Here is a 20983-nt window from a genome sequence, read left to right on the forward strand (position 1 = left end):
CTGAATACAGATAAAACCTCATTTGCAGAGGTGTTCCATTAAGCTTCCTTTTACAGACTAGTCTTCTTCTAGTCTGGGTCCAGCAATCACTCACACCCCCTGTAGTTACTGTTCTTTGTTCCAGTTTCTTTCAGATAGCCTCTTCACCCCCAAGTATATCTCTTGAGCCAGCTGAAGACAAAATGGAGGGGTCTCCCACGGGCTTAAATAGACTTTGTCTTGTGGGTGGAGACCCCCTCCTCTCTCCTATGCAAAGTCCAGCTCCAAGGAGTTTTGGAGCCACATGGGCAAGTCACATGTCCATGCATGACTCAGTTTTTACAGGCAGCAGCCATTGCTCACATGCTATCTTGAATGTCTCCAGGAAGACTTCTTATGTGGATTGGAGCCTTCTAAGATCCATTGTTCGTTAAGTGTTTCTTGATTGGACACTTAATTTGCACATTCCTTTCTCAAGAAGCTGACCAAATGCTTTACTAAGGCTACTTAAAAATCAAGCAAGTATACAACCAATATTCATAACTTTGATTACAAAAATGATACATGCATACAAACAGGATGAATAGATCATAACCTTTACAGAGATATGTTATGGCATATGTAGCATAAAACATATTCCAGTTATGTCATATATACATTCATAAGCATATTTCCATAAAGCCTTAGGGGGTGCACCATCACAGGTACCCTGAGGGAAGGGAGACATTTTAGGGGTCTGGCACATTGAAGGGATTCCCCAAGAGACTGTTCCAAAGATGGGGTGTAACACCGATCCTGTGGATCTGTGACATTAATCTCCACCTGGCAATGTCTTTAATACAAATTTCTCCAATGCCCATTTCTCTTCTCCAGCTCTGCTTCCTCCAGCAGGGCAGAATCTTGATTTCCTACCTTTCAAGGGCTGAAGGGTAGTGCTTGCATTGCTCCCACCACCAGCTCTTTTAAAGCAGGGGAGAAATCTCCTGCTCTTTTAGAACCAGCCTCCTCAGTAATTCCACCCACAGTGGTCCCATCTGTGCTGCTTTGGATTTTTTACCTAGGATTGGGAACCTCTTTTGAAGCTTTGAAGAAGATTTGACCAAAGACTAATTTAAAAAATTATGCATACTCCACCTTTTTTGTTCCATTCAGTAACTTAGAATGAGTAGTCCAGTATACTGTACAATATTCTTTTATTCTGGAAGAGATCCAAGGAAGTTAAGCCAAGCTAATTTTTTCCCTTGAGAATTATTTTATATTTAAGTTGACTTTAGTTTCTCATAAGGTTATATCTTGTGGATACTAAGATTAATTAACAATTGCATTTTAATCCACTTCTGTACAGTTAGTCACCATGGCTATTGTTATGGCATGTTTGCTCATCAATACCAAAGATACACAACTAGTAGTTTTTCTACAGGGTCTTTACTTCATTGTGATCTAGGAAAATTTGCAATTCTATTTCATGTATCACTATAGATTTTCATTATGTTAATAATTTTGCTGCCTCTTATCAAAGTAAAGATTACCCCAACATACCTTATCAAACAGACTACAGGATATGATACAACATATGACTGAGTATTTCTATCAGTTAAACAGATTTAAACTTCATAGGTCCACATAAGTTCCTAAGGTTTAGAATGTATTGATTCACACAAGGTTGTTATGACTGGGATGCAGGCAGTCTGAGCTAGTGGTCAGCTCAGAAGTCAGGCTAGGTCCAGTACCAGGAGGTCAGAGTCTGAGACAGACGAGAGGGCAAACCAAGTCATGTGGCAAGACAAAAGTAGGGTCAGGATAGCAGCAGGAACAGGCATCATAGGGGAAGCTCCCTATAGAAGCTCCCTACTCCAATTCAGGGAGAACCCAGTTGCATAGACAACTTCCTCTTCTTGTGCTTGGGTTAAATAGAAGTTGGGGACCAATCAGGATCTCTAAGGTTCCACCAATCAGAGCCTGGGACTGGCGTTCTCTGATAGAGTTCAGTTGCCATTCTAGCAGCTATTAGCAGATCAGGTTGGGACTCCCTAGCTCTTAAGAAACCTGTGGACCAGGGTTTGAGACCCATGGTCTGTGACCTATTAAATACAGAGAACTCTGAGGTGGGCCTGATGCAGGATAGTTGATAGCAAGTAGACATACCTATTCTCTAAGAAGCTGGTTAAGCCTTAAACATTTTATTATGAGCTAGTGAAATTCCACTGGAGCCAATGACAAACCCAACACTTCAAGAGTTTTTAAAGTAGTCTCCAAGATCTACAACAATGGAACTAGTGTCCTGGGAAAGAAGAACATATTTTTAGATTAAGGGTTAGGATTTGGAACCTGGAGGCCAGGATTTTATTCTTTGCCTTACCATAGACTCTCTTAGCAATTGGAATAAATTAATTACTCTTAAGGTAAGAGGGGGGAAAGGTTCTCCCTTAAAGAAACGTCCTGGAAAAATAATTGTAAAAAAATAGCATTGGGTGCTCCAAGTATATTGGCTTTCAATTATTTCTACATAAAAGATGACATTTTACAGATGAAATTAGCCCATTACTGCGAACCTGGCAAACTCCCCTTGGATCTGAAAATTCAAGGTAGGGTCCTACTTTCTTGGGCACTATGTCTAGTAAATCAGTCCAAATTATGCCTTCCATTACTTTTGTGCAATTCTACTGTTCCTATTATTTTGTATTTTTCATGACAAGAGGTGTCACTGATCAGGACTTTAGTTACAAAGATGGTTTTTCAGACTGAGAAATTCAAAACAATACTTTTCTATTCAGCAGCTGGGGGTCATTGGTGAGAGCAAACTCTTATTTTTGATCATTACAGTTGTAAACCTACCCCTTAAAATATATGAAAGCAAGCTGGAAAGTCATCAAGACCTGGACTCTGACAAAGAAGCCAATCATTGAGAGCTACACTCTGCATTGTTGCTCTTCTGTATTATCCTTACTTTGATACTTTCAGACTCACATTGCTATTTTAGTGACCATGCTGACGTTCTATTATGAACTCTCTTATTGAATTGTTTGTGGTTTGCAATTTGAGTCATTTGTGGTATGCTTTGGAGCTATTATTTTGTAACTGGAGTGATTCTGAACAAAGAAGTGGGCTGATGACCCACATTGTAATTAGATGGGTGAGTAGATTAAATAGCCCAGATGAAATTTTATCCTATTCCTATGGAGCATGGATAGGCCTTGAGAAAAAAGGATTCTCTTCAGCCTGTTTTCTGTAGGAAAATGAATGATGGAGTGCATTATGAACCCTCACACCACTCCCCCACACATCACAGCTGAGAGATGCCAGAAAATCCACACCATTGACTCTTTCTTTTAAGGCCATCAGGCACAGATATTGTCTTCAAAGATTTAGACCAAGATAACAATTTATTCTGACGACCATGATAGTGTATTACAAAATTGGACTCAAGTTGTGGGGCCAAACAGTTCTTGATGCTTATGTGTTGTGTACAAACACAAATCCATAAACAAAGAAAAGCTTTAGAAAAAGAAACGCTATAGATAGAAAAGCTATTCCTGCTCAACTTGCCATTGGCAGACAGCAACATCTCTGTAGGATGATGCAGGTACTTCAATGGATACTAGGGCTGACTAGGTCCATCAGCAAACGGTGGTGTTGGGTAGAGTAGGAGCAGTTTTAATGCAGTGCCGCTTCTTGGGCCGCTGAAGTTGTAAACTACAAATCTCCCCCAAGCTGCTTTCTAAAAGTTGTCAAACTGTCCTCAGAAAGCAGCTCTGCCACTTTGGGTATGGCTGCTAGTTTTCTAATTAAGGAGGTTTGTTGACTTGGATGAGACAAACCAAAGTCTGACACTGACATTTCTCTCTAAAAGCTACTTTTCTAGATCATTTCAATGGCTGTTTATAACCATACCCACTGCTGCTTACTGTAAATTTTTTTTTTCTGAGAACCGAATATCAGGTTACATGTTAACTTTTGCAGCCCACTTTTGTGGTACATTTCTGAGGAGCTTAGCCTTTTCCACACTTTCTTTTTCCCCTGTAAGGTTGGTGTACTGCTCAATATTAATGAAGCTATGTGCATTCACAAGACTGAATAATGAGGAAATTTCTTCCTACGACTGCCATGTTCTGCTCTCCTGGAAGAAGAGAACATCTCAGATCATGACCCTTTGTGGCACAGCATAGTTCTGCAGGCATCACACCCACAGGGTTCCAAAACTACTTGCATCCAGAGGCTTTAAACAATATTCCCTTTCTGGTGAGGTCCAATATAATTTAATCAGCTAAGAGCTCCCTCTTAGGTTCATGGGTCTTCCCAAACCTCTTTCTTGGGCCTGAAGGGATTTCAGGCCTAGCCTCTAGATTCTACCTCAGATTAAGGGGAATTTTCCAACCCTCCTTCTTGGTGCTGGGTTATAATTCAAAGTCTCACTCTCCTTGAACCAGGAGTTTACAACCCCCTCCCACCATTGGGTTATTATGCAAATAAACTCATTTTTCAGATAAGGAGGAGCCCACAGCTCTTCGTATGGACCCCAGTTATGTTTCAGAACCAGCCTTATTCCTCAATCAGCTTCTCTTCCCCCAAAGCTGGCCCCTTTCTACTCAGTCCTTTTAGCTGTCAGCTTCAAGAGTTTAGCAGGCTCTAGCGCTCCTTCTCCTGCAGCAGCAAAGAGCTCCTGTCTCCAGGAGCAAGTCCTTGCAATTGAGCCCTGAGGGCCTTTTATCAGGGCAAGGTGCCTGATGGTCAATTAACTGCCTATATGGTGTCTTTCCCTTCAAATTAACTCCTCATGTGTAGCCTGGGCCCAGACTCCCCTTAAAGGGACAAGGAACCCCATGAAACCTCTGTGTTAACATTCATTATTCTACATGGCACAGGGAGCTATTTATCTAGGTTCTTCAGTTGGTGCCCTTCACCATAGTATCTGAATGCCAAGTATCTGTCATTTTTCCTGTTGGGAGGCAAGTTCTTTTCGCTGCTGGCAAGAGCCTCATTTTTTTTTTCAATTTAGCTAGTTGTTCTGCTTGAGCTCTACTAGTATAGTTAAAGCTGTACAATCCCCCTAGTAGGGACACAATTACATCACTATAAAGGTACATGCCAGTGCAGGGAGGGGAATAAGCTATATTGGTGTAAGGCACTTTTATAAAGATATACTAGTTGTCCTGGTACAACTCCTATTTAGGTAAAAAATAATTAATTAATACACCCCCTAACCAAAATAGTTATATAGGTACAAAAAGACTGTGTGTAGAGCGGCCCTTTAAATGTAAGGAAATGCCAGAATTAAGGTTGCTTATACAAATTTAGTGCAGCTCCATTGTACATATGTATTATGATACAGACTCACAAGTGTGGCCTTGGGGTCAATTCACTTCCCCTCACTACATCGGTCTCCTTCTCCAGAAAACCTACCCTGCGGAAGGAGAACACAAGCCCCCACAACCCTCAGTGGGTGTCTGGCCCTGACAGCTTAAACCAATTGGGTTATTTGCTCAGGGCCGGCCCACAACATTTTGGCACCAGAGGCGGGGAGCTCAAATGACACCCCCATACCCCCTTGCTTGGGCCAAAACTTTGAAAGGTCTCAATTCTGCCTTCTTCCTGTTCTACTCCTCTCATGGTACTTCTCTGCTACTTACCCCCAAAAAGGAGAACTAACAACTTCAAATGCCTTGTTCAAAAATTTTAAGTAACACTTAACTTTCAAACGCCTGAACAGCAAATGTAACTTTTCTTGGCTGCATAGTAAACACTGGCATTTTTATCAGTTTGAATAATCAAAGTGCTGCTTTCTGTGCCTTCTTAGTTGCAAAGATTTGAACTGCTTCCTGAAAGTCCACAGTCTGGGCCAGCTCATGCTCTATTGAGATGGTTGCAAGGCCAGCCAGCCTCTCCTGTGTCATTGTGGAGCATAGATGTGTTTTTATTAACTTCAGCTTGGAGAAGCTGCGTTCTCCACTGACAACTGTTACAGGAAGTGTTAGAAGTATGCGCAGAGCAACAAAAGCATTTGGAAAGAGGACGGTCATCTTATTTGTGCACATATATTCCAGAACAGCCTTTGAAGTTGATCCTGCTGAAATGTATCTTGAAAGAGCTTTCAATTCATCTCTTAAATCATGTGCATCAATATTGCGCATGTCATCATGTGTCAACACTGTCTCTAGTGCCCTACATTGCTGGTATAGGTCTTCTTCAGATATAGCGTGGAGTTTTGGAATATCGTACAACATCCCAAATATACTGCTGTGTTCCTTGAGCTGCATGAAACATTCTTCAACTGACTGTATTGCACAATCTAGCACCTGGTTAAAGAATTCAATTTTGATTTGTTCTTTGAGGTCTTTTATGGGATTATCCCATGCCTTGTAATCAAAATGTCTTCTTCTTCGGTGACTCTTGTATTCTTGAATGGGTGGGAAAATAGCTTCAGTGTGAAGTTCCTTTGCCAACTTCTGTGCACTCTTCAGAATGTTTTGAAATCCCTCATCTGACCGGCAAGACTGTAGGTATGACTTTGCTTTGTCCAGTTGTTCCATTTCTCCAGATATACCAAGGTCAACACCTTGGAGTCTCTTGCTTAAAACATTTATTTCAAATAGTATGTCATACCACAACACTAAGCCACACAGAAATTTGAAGTTATGTATGTTTTTGGTGGTTCCATTTCCCTCTGCCACTGTTCTCCCATGAACAGTTCCTATCATAGCATTATCCTCCATAATGGCAACTATGGCATCATCTATTATCCCAATTTGGTGTTTGATAGGCTTTATCGCCTCCACTTGACTTTCTCATCATGTGGCACTCAGTGGTTTCAGTGTCAGAGAGAATGTTCTCAGATGTTGCTTCAAAATTTGCCATTGATGAGTTGATGCAGAGAAAAATACATAGATGTTTTGAATTACATTAAAAAATTCAGCAGCCTGACTAGAAGCTGATGCTGCATCACTGACCACCAAGTTCAATGAATGTGAACAGCATGGGACAAAAAAAGCTTGAGGGTTTAACTCTTGGATCCGTGTCTGCTCTCCTCTGTTCTTTCCTCTCATGTTGGCACCATTATCGTAGCCCTGACCTCTCATGTCAGCTATCGCAATTCCCGTATCTTCTAGCTTTTTAAGAAGCACATTTGTCATACCAGCTCCTGTAGTATCATCAATGTCAATAAATTCTAGAAAATGCTCTCTGACAGTCACCATTGCAGAGACATTTTCACTAGGTTCTGTTGATGTTACAAAACGCACCATTAAAGTCATTTGTCCCGTATGGCTGATGTCAGGTGTGCAGTCCAGAATAACCGAGTAATATCTTGCTGACTTCAGATCTGCCACAATCTTCTGTTTGACTTTTGTTGCCAGTAACTGTATGATCTCATTTTGAATTGTTTTTCCAAGGCAGAGGTGTGTGTACATTTCTTGGGTGGTGACTCTTCTTAGATGCTCCTGGAGTACATCATCAAACTCAGCCATCAGCTCCACAATTTTAAGGAAGTTTCCATTGTTTGGCACATATAGCTGATCTGAAGTGCCACGCAGTGCTAGGTTTTGGGTAGCAAGCATTCTCACAATGGCAATGAGCCTTTTCAGAACATTTTGCCCGTAAAGAGACTCTGGCCTTGGCTACACTTACCGGCAAGTTCGACGGCTGGAAATCGAACTTCTGGGTTCGACTTATCGCGTCTAGTCTGGACGCGATAAGTCGAACCCGGAAGTGCTCGCCGTCGACTGCGGTACTCCAGCTCGCCGAGAGGAGTACCGCGGAGTCGACGGGGGAGCCTGCCTGCCGAGTGTGGACCAAGGTAAGTTTGAACTAATTCGAAATAAGGTACTTCGAACTTCAGCTACGTTATTCACGTAGCTGAAGTTGCGTACCTTAGTTCGAATTAGGGGGGGTAGTGTAGACCAAGCCTACGATGCAATCTTCTCTTGATGCTGATCATCTATGGTGGCCTTTAACCTTAGTCTCATCTCAAGATCTTTCCACCTATGGAATGCTCTCTGGTGATTTGCTGCCTTCTTATGGCATGCCAGATTTCTAGCCAGATTTTTCCAGTCCTTTGTTCCTGTAGAACCCAATGTGGCTGGAACATTAGACTGGAAGAGTTTGCAGCAAAAACAGTATGCAACATTCTGGGTTTCTAAGAACATAAGCCATGGCCTCTCCACTTTGTCACCATTGGGGATTCACGCCAGTGATGTGTTGGATGGAAACTTCTATTTTCATTGTCTTTGGGGAACATGAAGTTTTTCACTTGCTGTGCCCCATGCAGTACAAGGAAGTCCCTCAGGCTACTGCTCAAGTGGATCCACAGTCCTGGATCATCTAGGCTTAAGGAACTAAACTCAGCAGCAGCTGTTTCTTGTGCCTCCACCACACTCTTCTCTGATCTACACTTTTCTTCAGGAATGTGCATGGTTACATCCATTTGAGATGGAGATATGTGTAAGGGGACTGTTGCCCCCTTACTAACATTCAGTGGGGGTGTTTTGGTTGCTAGCTCCCAGCACTAAAAGGGGAAGGGTCGAGGGCAAATCAGGAGCCTGAGACTGACAGTCCCCAGGAACCATGGGGAGAGGCCAATGCTCCAGATGAGCCTGATTGACAGGGCGGGCAGGCTAATCAGGGAGTCAGGAGGCCAGAGGGGGTCCCGTCCTCCGTGTGAACTGGAATGGCCTGAGTCAGACTGAGTGGGGCCAAGCTAAGGAGAGAGCAGGGGCCCAAGCTGAGCTGGAGAGCAGAACCGTGCCAGATCCAGAGCCAGAGACGCAGCCCAGGGAGAGCAGATCCTGTGCTGGGAGCAGAGCTGCAGCCGCAGAGCCAGAGACGCAGCCCAGGGAGAGCAGATCCTGTGCTGGGAGCAAAGCTGCAGCCACAGAGCCAGGTGTGGTGAGCAAGTGGGGCCAGCCAAGGGGGAACCTGGGCAAAGGGCCCAGCACAGAAAGACACCCCCAGACAAGGGCCCTTGCAGGCCAGACCGGGAGGGGGACCTTAACCCTACGGGGGGCTGACGCTGGGAAGAAGGGTCCCACCACTCAAAGCCCGGAGGTGTGTGGCCACCACCATTGCAAGTGTCCAACCCGCAGCGTCTCTGCAGCACGGCCTGGGCCTGAGAAGGAGGCCTGGGACCTACAAGAAGCAGACTGTGACCTGCCCTGACATTCCAGAGACACTGGTTGTGATGTTCCCTGCCACAGAGCAGGGTGATGTGTTTTCCTTTAACCTTTCCCATTTTTCCTTGTTCTTTTCTTTAGATTAATTGTTAATTAAACAACTTGTATTTGCTTTAAATTGTATGGAATAATCAGTGGGTCAGGGAGGTGCCCAGTGTAAAGAGAGTACCCCGGAGTGGGGACACCCTAGCCCCTGTCCTAGGTGACCACAGCAGGGTTGGGGGTCGAGCCCCCCAGGAATCCTGGGCCCAGCCTTGTTGGGGTTACGAGGACTCAGCCAGACAGAAGAGTGGAAGGGGAGCCCTCAAGGGCAGGGAGGCCTCTGGGTAAAGGAAGTGGGAGCGGGGACTCAGATCCTTTCGCTTGCCCACCTCACCGGGGTAGTGCAAAAGTCAGGAAATTTCCCCACAATAGCGGGACCATTCCCCCGCTTACATAATTGGCGTCACGAACAGGATCCTATCCACAGGGTCCATCCCATTGGTTTTCTGGTTAAGTTCTAGTAGCATGGTCCGGGCCTAGTTGAGCACCCTACCATGGCTGGAATTGAAGAACTACGAACCCAGTTTGCTGAACTTCAGCGCAGATTATCAGACCAAGCGGAGGCATTACAGCAAGCTAGAACTGAACAGAGAGAAGCCTTATCGCTGGCCAAGGCAGTAATAGAGCAACAGACAGCAGAAGCTAAGAAACCCCCTACTATTTATGTCCCACGGGAGCGGAAGGTCACGGAGTTTGGTGGCTTCCCGACTAGACCAGGAGACATTACAGTAGAGGAGTGGGTCAAGTCTGTGAAGGCGGCTCTGCGTGTGCTAAGAGTACCTGAAGAAGATCATGTGGACTTCATAGAGGAGCACCTCAAGGGCCAGGCCAAGGCCACAGTAAAGTTCATGGCAGTGGCAGACAAAAAAAATGTGGAAAAGATATTTGAACTCCTCCTAGAAGTGTATGGGGACAAGGTACCTATTGGAACCCGACTAAAGGAGTTCTTTGAGAGAAAGCAGGAGCCCGGTGAAACTATCCGGGCATATGCATATGACCTCCAGGAGAAAATGAGCAGAGTGGAGCGGCGAGACCCTCAGCGAGTTCCAGACCCAGATACGGTTCTGAAAGAGCAGTTAGTGCTGGGGCTCCAGGATGATTCCCTCCGCCGTGAAATGAAAAGGAGGTTTAAGGAAGAGCCCAGTAAGAAGTTCCATGAACTCATGCAGGCTGCTATTATGTGGTCAGAAGAAGAGGAAGTTCCTGTGGCAGAGACAGCAAAGACTAACCCCCGTACACGAAGTGGCGGCCTTGTGAATGCAGCTGCTGGGAAAAAGGCCGTGCCCCAAACACAGCTAACATTGGAAAGCTTGAGTGAAGCTGTCCAAAAACTGGCGGTCCAGCAGGGGGAGATGCTGAAAGTGATGACTGAGGTGATGAAAGGAAAACCTCCCACTAATATGCCAAGATATCCAAGGGCCCCAGGATCCCGAAGATCTCCACTGAAGGACGAGCTGGGAAGATACATTTGTTATACTTGCGAAAGGCCAGGACATACTAGTCGAGATTGTACACTGAGAAGGAGACTGGAGTCCCAGGCGCCTGAAATTCAAAAGGCACCGGGAGCAAGCAGCCAACCATCAGAAGGCCAAGTGGGGACTGAAGGGTTTCTACGGCTGTCCCTAGGAAAAGGGCAGTGTGTCAGCAGCAAGGAAGAGGACCCTGATGATGTTAGTGTATTCAACGACTTCTGTGGCCGAGCTTTCGGGGACTGCTTGACAGTGGATATAACCATAGCAGGGGTGAGAACCCGCTGTTTGATAGACACTGGCTCAGAAGTCACCACTATTTCTGAATCATATTTCCGAAACTACTTAAAAGAGAGAGATCTGACCATGCATAATACCCGATTTGTACAGCTAACGGCAGCCAATGGACTTGCCATCCCTGTGGTGGGGTGTCTTGAAGCTGATGTAGGGTACATGGGTCGAACAATCCCTGGGAAATGCATTTTTATCCTAAAGGACACCGCTTCAGGAAAGACTTTAATGGAGAACAAAGTACCGGGAATTCTCGGAATGAATATTATAAGAGAGCTGAAAGAATTACTGTTGGTAGGAGAAGGAACCCTGGAGATGAACCGTCACGGGCAGCCTAGGAAGGACGCTACACTGAAGCGGGTACTAGCCCAAGTGGAGAGACATGGACGTTTCCCAGGTCCAACGGGACAAATTGGCTATGTTAAGGTGGCAGGGAGACAGAAGGTGGTTATACCTCCCTGGAGTGAGAAGATTATTGATGGGCGCTGCCGGGTGCCAAGCGACTTTGACGGATACAGAGTGCTTGTCGAGCCAACACCTGGGGCCAGTCTCCCTAATGGGCTCCTGGTTGCAAATGTACTTGCTAATGCCAGCAAAGGAAAAGTGCCAGTCAGGCTGTTAAACTCAAGTAAGAAGGCCATAAAATTGTACCCCCGAACCAGAGTGGCAGAGGTACACCGTCCTGAAGGAGTGGTGCCCCCATTGGGGGTGGCCTTGGAAGAAAATGGGGATGAGCTGCGGGTGACAGAAGTAAAAAAAGGCACACAGGTTACCACATCGCAAGCGGCACCTGATGGAGAGCTACCCATTCCAGTCCAAGTGGACCTCCAACAGCTAACCCCTACACAGGTTGGCCGTTTGCGGGCGCTACTGGAGAAACATCAAGAGGTCTTTTCCAGGGATGAGCGGGACTTTGGTTACACCACCACAGTGACACACCAAATAGCCACTGGAGATGCTGTCCCGATAAAACAGAGACACCGGCGGATCTCACCACGAGTGTTCCAGGAGGTAAAAAAACACGTTCTGGACCTAGTGACTCAAGGTGTCCTTAAAGAAAGCCACAGTCCGTGGGCATCACCCGCAGTGATTGTAATAAAAAAAGATGGTGGGGTGCGATTTTGCTGTGACTACAGGAAACTGAATGAGGTAACGCACAAGGATGCCTACCCGCTACCCCGGGTGGAAGAGTCACTGGATGCATTAGGAAGTGCAAGAGTGTTTTCAACCCTCGATTTAACTTCTGGTTATTTCCAGGTTGCAGTGGAAGAACGAGACCGGGAAAAGACAGCAGTGACGACTCCGTTTGGGCTGTTTGAATGGACACGTATGCCATTCGGCTTGTGTAATGCACCTGCTACGTTCCAGAGACTAATGGAGGGGGTGTTAGGAGACTATATCTTAGACACTTTGCTGATATACCTGGACGATGTTATTGTGTTTTCCAAGGATTTTGAGAGTCATATGGAAAAATTGGACTTGGTTTTCACACGATTGAAGGAACATGGATTGAAGCTGAAGCCAAGTAAGTGCTGCCTCCTACGTGAAAAAGTCAAATTCTTGGGCCATGTGATTTCAAAGGATGGAATCCAGGTAGATGAAGAGAAGACCAGGGCGCTGGAAAATTGGCCGGTCCCCAAGAATGCCAAGCAAGTGCGGCAGGCTCTAGGTTTCATGAGCTATTACAGACGATTTGTTCCAAAGTTTGCACACATTGCTGCACCACTATATGGACTAGTGGGCCAGCCTGCCCAAAGGAAGGGAAGGGACCAATGTTTTGTGTGGGATGATGCCTGTCAGACAGCTTTTGACAAATTAAGACATCGGCTGATGTCAACACCTGTGCTTGCATATCCTGACTTTAGCCTGCCATTTATAGTGACAACAGACGGGAGCCTGCACGGCCTAGGTGCGGTGCTCAGCCAGAAGCAAGAGGGGGCCGAGCGTGTAATCGCATATGCGAGCCGAGGGCTGAGGAGGTCAGAAAGAAATGACAAAAACTACAGTGCTTTTAAACTAGAACTGTTGGCCTTGAAGTGGGCTATCACTGAAAAATTTAAGGATTATTTAGTGTACTCTAAATTCACGGTAATCTCAGACCACAATCCACTCCGATACCTGGCAAAGGCTAACTTAGGTGCAATTGAACACCGCTGGGTGGCCCAACTCGCTGAGTTCACTTTTGAAGTACAGTATAAACCTGGAAGGCAGAACATCAATGCTGACACCCTGTCTAGATTGCCTCTGGAGGAGGAGTCAGAAGAGGGCGAGGATCTGGAGAAAGACTTCCTAGTCATTCCTGCAGATGTCGTGCGTACGTGTTTGTGGCTAGAGAATCCAAAGCCCGAGGACGAAGTGACAGTAAAGGATGCAGTACAAAACCTGGTAAGAGGGGAGAGCGCAATAATCTCGGGGTACTCATGGGAGGAGATTCAAACTCTGCAACGAGAAGGTGATGTTGGACCTGTCTTAGTGGCAGTCATGAGCCAAACGAGGCCAGACCGGAGATTTGGGGCCAGATACCCCCAGTCTAAGAAGCTAGCCAGACAGTGGGAACGACTTAGATTACATCGTGGAGTGCTGTTCCGGGTAACATATCATCCCCGAGATGGTGAAGAAGTGTGGCAGTTAGTGGTGCCTGTGTCACTCCGCTGTCAAGTTTATGAAGCCAGGCATGATCATGGGGGGCATTTTGGAGACCGGAGCACTCTGGAGGTAATGAGGAGAAACTATTACTGGCCCACGATGGGTAGCGACGTGCAAGTGTGGATCCGTCAGTGCAAACGGTGTGCCTTAGCCAAGGATGTGTTTCCTCCCAACCGAGCCCCTTTGACCTGTACTAATGTGACTGCCCCAATGGAGGTCCTAGCGATGGATTACACACGGCTAGAAAGATCTTCAGAGGGGTATGAGAACATACTGGTTCTCACGGACATGTTCACCCGATTCACTGTTGCAGTTCCAACTAGAAACCAGACAGCGCGGACAACGGCTGAAGCCCTCATAAAACACTGGTTTGTGTACTATGGTTGTCCGGCACGGTTACACTCGGATCAGGGGAGGAATTTTGAATCAGAGGTGATATCTGAATTGTGTAAATTGTATGGCATAGCCAAAAGCCGAACAACACCCTATCACCCGCAAGGAAATGCTCAGTGCGAAAGATTTAACCGGACAATGCATGACATGCTAAGAACGCTCCCGCCAGAAAAGAAGCGAGCCTGGCAGGAACATCTTCCTGAACTGGTGTTGGCCTATAACAGCCATGTCCATTCGTCGACAGGTTACGCTCCTTTTTATCTCATGTTTGGGAGGGATCCCAGGTTGCCATTGGATATTCTGGACAGAGAGGGCCCTGAGGAGGATGAGGTGACCAATTTGGATGACTGGGTCAAAGGTCACCATGACAGGCTGAAGATAGCCTGTGACGTTGCTCTCAATACAAGTAAAGACACAGCCCGGAGTAGGAAAAGGACTTATAATCGCAAGTCCAGTGGGGCTCTCATCAGGCCTGGTGACCGTGTACTAGTTCGTAACCATAGACACCGGGGGCGTAATAAAATACAGGACAAATGGGAGTCAAATCCCCACATTGTAGTCGCTCACAACAATCCTGAGCTACCAGTTTACACCATCCAGCCTGAACGAGGAGGTCCTGAGAGAGTAGTACATAGGGACCAGTTGAAACATTGCACCCTTAGTCCAGATAGGGACCATAGGAGGCGTAGATCAGTACACCCCGAGGAGGCTGAAACCAATTGGGAAATGGTTCTAGTCCCACAAACCGAATATAGAGAGGGACCGAGTGGGGCAAACCCAAACCCTAACGAAAATGGCCAGATCCTTCAAACTGACTCAGTATTACCCGAGGATAGGGAAATAGAAAATACGGGTAACGAACAACCAGTCTTAAGAAGGTCCCAGAGGGCTAATAAGGGTGTACTTCCTGTTAGACTTAGAGATAAGTATGTTATTGGTTCTATGTAGTGTTTTAATAAATATTGTTATGTATGGTATTAAGAAGTAGATGTGGAATGTTAAATATGTTAAATGTTCTTTTAATAATTGTTAATGGGTTGTTAATATACAATAACATGGGTTATGTTGTTACCATGGGGCCCGGATGTACCGGTGTGAATATTGTGGATGTGGCAGTATTTTAGCAAGGGGGAATGTAAGGGGACTGTTGCCCCCTTACTAACATTCAGTGGGGGTGTTTTGGTTGCTAGCTCCCAGCACTAAAAGGGGAAGGGTCGAGGGCAAATCAGGAGCCTGAGACTGACAGTCCCCAGGAACCATGGGGAGAGGCCAATGCTCCAGATGAGCCTGATTGACAGGGCGGGCAGGCTAATCAGGGAGTCAGGAGGCCAGAGGGGGTCCCGTCCTCCGTGTGAACTGGAATGGCCTGAGTCAGACTGAGTGGGGCCAAGCTAAGGAGAGAGCAGGGGCCCAAGCTGAGCTGGAGAGCAGAACCGTGCCAGATCCAGAGCCAGAGACGCAGCCCAGGGAGAGCAGATCCTGTGCTGGGAGCAGAGCTGCAGCCGCAGAGCCAGAGACGCAGCCCAGGGAGAGCAGATCCTGTGCTGGGAGCAAAGCTGCAGCCACAGAGCCAGGTGTGGTGAGCAAGTGGGGCCAGCCAAGGGGGAACCTGGGCAAAGGGCCCAGCACAGAAAGACACCCCCAGACAAGGGCCCTTGCAGGCCAGACCGGGAGGGGGACCTTAACCCTACGGGGGGCTGACGCTGGGAAGAAGGGTCCCACCACTCAAAGCCCGGAGGTGTGTGGCCACCACCATTGCAAGTGTCCAACCCGCAGCGTCTCTGCAGCACGGCCTGGGCCTGAGAAGGAGGCCTGGGACCTACAAGAAGCAGACTGTGACCTGCCCTGACATTCCAGAGACACTGGTTGTGATGTTCCCTGCCACAGAGCAGGGTGATGTGTTTTCCTTTAACCTTTCCCATTTTTCCTTGTTCTTTTCTTTAGATTAATTGTTAATTAAACAACTTGTATTTGCTTTAAATTGTATGGAATAATCAGTGGGTCAGGGAGGTGCCCAGTGTAAAGAGAGTACCCCGGAGTGGGGACACCCTAGCCCCTGTCCTAGGTGACCACAGCAGGGTTGGGGGTCGAGCCCCCCAGGAATCCTGGGCCCAGCCTTGTTGGGGTTACGAGGACTCAGCCAGACAGAAGAGTGGAAGGGGAGCCCTCAAGGGCAGGGAGGCCTCTGGGTAAAGGAAGTGGGAGCGGGGACTCAGATCCTTTCGCTTGCCCACCTCACCGGGGTAGTGCAAAAGTCAGGAAATTTCCCCACAATAGCGGGACCATTCCCCCGCTTACATATGGATGCTGCAGTAGCTGCCAGGTCACCTGCAAGCTGACTAATTGGAAGATCAAGCATCTCTTCACCACTCACACCCTCACTGGGACCGGAAGGCTCATCATGAATATTTTTGTCTATGTATCTCAGGAGAGCTCCTTCTTGTTTAGATAGAAAAGTTCCTTTGCTTTCTTTCTTTTTCTGAATGCTGTGCCACAGGGGCGTTTTCTTCTTTCACTCATGACTGCTGTTCTGTGCCAGCTATAGTGGCTCTCAACACTCAATTGAAGGGGACAAATAAGCAAGCTGGTAGCAGGGCCTGAGTGAGGGAAGATATCAGCGTCTTAAGGGCCTAACTGGCTCCTACTACTTCAGTTGACTGCCTGTTCTCCTCAAGTGGGTTCAGGGAAGCAGCAGGAAACAGGAAGCTCCCTGAGAAGCTGGTGTTAATCAGTCCAGGCTCCTGGGGGTGCTAGAGAGATACATAAGAGGCTCCTCCTCTTCTCTCTCCCTGCAGCTCCTGCTGCTTTGTTATTCCCTCTCACCTTTTCTCCTGCCTGCCTGTTATGTCTCTTGTGCCCTCCTTCCTCCAGCACAGCACTCCACCATCTCTGTGCATCTAGAGCAGAGAGAATACATATGCACCAGCAGCAGACACAATTTTCTACACTCCGGGTATGTCTACACTACGAGAGTAGTTCGATTTTACTTAAATCGAATATGTGGAATCGATATTACAAAGTCAAACGTGTGTATCCACACTAAGGACAGTAATTCGACTGTGTGAGTCCACACTAACGGGGCAAGCGTCGACATTGGAAGCGATGCACTATGGGCAGCTATCCCACAGTTCCCGCAGTCCCCGCTGCCCATTGGAATTCTGGGTCGAGCCCCCAATGCCTGCTGGGGAAAAAAATGTGTCGAGGGTGGTTTTGGGTAACTGTCGTCATCCAACCGTCACTCCCGCCCTCCCTCCCTGAAAGCGCCGGCGGACAATCAGTTCGCGCACTTTTCCAGTCAGTGACAGCGCGGACGCCACAGCACTGCGAGCATGGAGCCCGCTGCGACCATCGCTGCAGTTATGGCCGTTGTCAACACCTCGCACCTTATCATCCACCTTTTCCAGAGGCAGATGCTGAGAAATCGGGCGAGGAGGCAACGGCAGCGCGGTGAGGACATGAAGTCTGAGAGTGGCACAGACCTGTCACAAAGCACGGGACCCCGTGCCATGGACATCATGGTGGCAATGGGTCATGTTGATGCTGTGGAACGGCGATTCTGGGCACGGGAAACAAGCACAGACTGGTGGGACCGCATAGTACTGCAGGTCTGGGATGAATCACAGTGGCGGCGAAACTTTCGCATGCGGAAGGGAACTTTCCTGGAACTTTGTGAGTTGCTGTCCCCTGCCCTGAAGCGCAAGGACACCCGGATGCGAGCAGCCCTGACTATCCAGAAGCGAGTGGCCATAGCCCTCTGGAAGCTTGCAACGCCAGACAGCTACCGTCTAAACAGTCGCGAACCGCTTTGGCGTGGGCAAATCTACCGTGGGGGTTGTTGTGATGCAAGTAGCCAACGCAATCGTTGAGGTACTGCTGTCAAAGGTAGTGACCCTGGGAAACGTGGAGGTCATCATAGATGGCTTCACCGCGATGGGATTCCCAAACTGTGGTGGGGCTATAGATGGAACTCACATCCCTATCCTGGGACCGGAGCACCAGGCCAGCCAGTACATTAACCGAAAGGGCTACTTTTCAATGGTGCTGCAAGCACTGGTGGTCCATAGGGGATGTTTTACAAACATCAACGTCGGATGGCCGGGCAAGGTTCATGACGCTCGTGTTTTCAGGAACTCTGGTCTGTTTAGACGGCTGCTGGAAGGTATTTACTTTCCGGACCACAAAATAACTCTTGGGGATGTGGAGATGCCTATAGTGATCCTCGGGACCCAGCCTACCCGCTAATGCCCTGGCTCATGAAGCCCTATACAGGCACCCTGGACAGTGAAAAAGAACTCTTCTACTACCGTCTGAGCAAGTGCAGAATGGTGGTGGAGTGTGCTTTTGGACATCTCAAGGGGAGATGGAGAAGCTTACTGACTCGCTGTGATCTCAGCGAAACCAATATCCCATTGTTATTGCAGCTTGCTGTGTGCTCCACAATCTCTGTGAGAGCAAGGGGGAGACCTTTATGGCGGGGTGGGAGGTTGAGGCAAATTGCCTGGCTGCTGATTACGCCCAGCCAGACAGCCGTGCGATTAGAAGAGCCCAGCGGGACGTGCTGTGCATCCGGGAGGCTTTGAAAGCTAGGTTCCTGAGTGAGCAGGATAACCTGTGACTATTAAGTTTGTTTACAGAGAAGCTGAACCTGCCCCCGTTTCTTTACCCAGTGAATGTTCGCTATCCTCTCCAGTTTCATACCCCGTTCACCCCGTTCCCCCCCTTCCAACACACGTTTAAAAATAAAATCACTGGAAATTTGTTAATGAACACCGTTTTCTTTATTACTGGTTTCGCGGTAAAGTGTTGAAACTGGGACGCAGACTGTGGTGGGGAGCGGGTGTAGTGTAGTGATGCAAAGGACGCTTCTAAACGCGAGGAATGACAGGCTCATGCTTCTAGAGTGGTCCGCACTGGTGGACTGGTTGTTTCAACGGAGCCTGCCACCCCTCCTGTTCGGGACTCTGTGTGTGGGGGCTATGTGACTTTCTGGCAGGGGGAGGACGGTTACAGATCCCCTGCTGTGTGGCTCTGTGATCCAGGATAAGGACCGCTGCATAAGATCTCTAACCGCCCTCCCCCGCCACAAAGTCACATAGGCCCCCCCCCCCAAGCACAGAAAATTAAAACCACCTCCCAGACTCACCAGGGTGCCTAGTGACTGCAATGTGTGTGTGACCTGCTGCTGAACCTGCCCCCGTGTCTATACCCTGGTAAAGGTGACTGTCCTGTCCAATTACCAACCCCCTTCCCCCCTTCAAACAGACTCTCCTCTAAAAAAACATGATGGAAACAGTAATTAACAGAAACGTATTTTTTATTAGCAACTACACAGTTAGGGGATGAAACTGGGATGGGGGCTTGGGTGAGGCGGGAAGGAAAGGACTTGTCAAATTTTGGGGAATGACAGCCTTCTGCTACTTGAGCAGTCTGCAGGGGTGGAGTGACAGTTTTCACAGACTCTACTGCCCCTCCTTCTTGGGACTTTGGGTGAGGGGGGTATGGGACTTTGTGGCGGGGGGAGGGTGGTTACAGATAGACTGCAGCGGGGCTCTGTCCTCCTGCCTCCGGTCCTGCAGAACATCCACAAGGCGTCGGAGCGTGTCCGTTTGCTCCCTCATTAGTCCAAGCAGTGTTTGAGTCGCCTGCTGGTCTTCCTGCCGCCACCTCTCCTCCCGTTCGCTGTGTGCTCGCTGGTATTGCGACATGTTCTCCCTCCACTGGGTCTGCTGGGTTGCCTCGGCTCGGGAGCAGCCCATAAGTTCTGAGAACATGTCGTCCCGTGTCCTTTTCTTTCTCTGCCTAATCTGCGACAGCCTCTGGGAGTGTGATGCCAGGGTAGGTCCGGAGACAGTCACAGCTGTGGGATGGGAAAAAGGGAGTGAATTCCTCAGAAAGATAAATTTTTTTGTGAACAAAGAACATAGTCTTTCTCTGTGAACAAGACCATGCACAGCACCTATCACATGCGCACTCAGGACAAGGTCGAATTTTCGGCCTTTGCATTCAGAGCCTGGGGTCTTGCAGTGCAGATCAGATAAGCGGGGCAGGACAGCGGAATTTGAGTAGCAGGCTGACATGGTAAGCCGTAGACTTGTGGCTGCTTAAAACTTTAATAACAGCACTGCCCTCCTTTCATGTTCAAAGCAATGCTCCTAGCGTTGGCCAGTTCCTGCTGCCAGCAATCCGGCAAGCAAGAACTCTGCCCCTGTCCCACTCCCTCGTGGCTGTCCCCGGGAAAGATCCCTGTATGCTGCCCCCTCCCGCCTCCATCGCATGGCTGTAAACCGCCGTTTACAGTTCTGTAAAGGAACAGGCAAGCAGTCCTAATACTAACATTCCCCTAATTCAAAGCAGGTCACCATGAGCGACATCACTCTGATGAGGATTTCAGAGACCGACAGAGAACGCATGCTTCGTGAAAGCCTGCAAAGACCAGGGCCGTATGCCGCCATGCTCTGCAAGGCAATGATCCCGGAGTACTTGCTGATAGCCTGGCGCGGAAACGTTTCCTACTATGGAGGACACAACAAGGCCGCTCTCCCAAGGAACCTCATGCAAAGGCTTTCCAATTACCTCCAGGAGAGCTTCATGGAGATGTCCCATGAGGATTTCAGCTCTATCCCCGGACATATAGACCGAATTTTACTGTAGCTGCACTGGCAAGGACTAAACAGTTGAGCGCCTAGGGCAAACCAATCATGATAAACCGGACATTGTTAGATTGTTTTGCAGTAGTTGCACTGCCAAGGACTAAAACGTTAAGCGCCTAGGGCAAAGTAATCATGAAAAACCAAATGTTAATATTAATGTTCTGTTCAAAATAAATGTTTACATGTTTAAAACACTTACCGACTGATCCTTCCCCTGATTCTGGGTCCAGGTTAACGCCTGGGGACGGTTGGTAGGGGATCTCTGTGAGGGTGATGAAGAGATCCTGGCTGTCTGGGAAATCAGCATTGTAAGCGCTGTCGACTGCCTCATCCTCCTCATCTCCTTCCTCAT

General features: G+C 47.8%; 1 protein-coding gene across 1 annotated transcript; it reads left to right on the plus strand.

Annotated features, from left to right (window-relative positions):
- The first annotated feature begins 8416 nt into the window (after positions 1-8416).
- On the plus strand, positions 8417-15956 carry LOC135981456 (uncharacterized). Its single transcript, XM_065584084.1, has one exon. It carries the CDS (start codon positions 9677-9679, stop codon positions 14927-14929), a length of 5253 nt encoding a protein of 1750 aa, XP_065440156.1. The 5' UTR covers positions 8417-9676; the 3' UTR covers positions 14930-15956.
- The last annotated feature ends 5027 nt before the right edge of the window (positions 15957-20983 follow it).

The sequence above is a fragment of the Chrysemys picta genome, chromosome 2, assembly GCF_011386835.1.
Source record: "Chrysemys picta bellii isolate R12L10 chromosome 2, ASM1138683v2, whole genome shotgun sequence".
NCBI lineage: Eukaryota > Metazoa > Chordata > Testudines > Emydidae > Chrysemys > Chrysemys picta.

Bases quoted from the DNA above. Each gene is read 5' to 3' on its own strand.
- LOC135981456 (XM_065584084.1), top strand. From the start codon at position 9,677: ATGGCTGGAATTGAAGAACTACGAACCCAGTTTGCTGAACTTCAGCGC.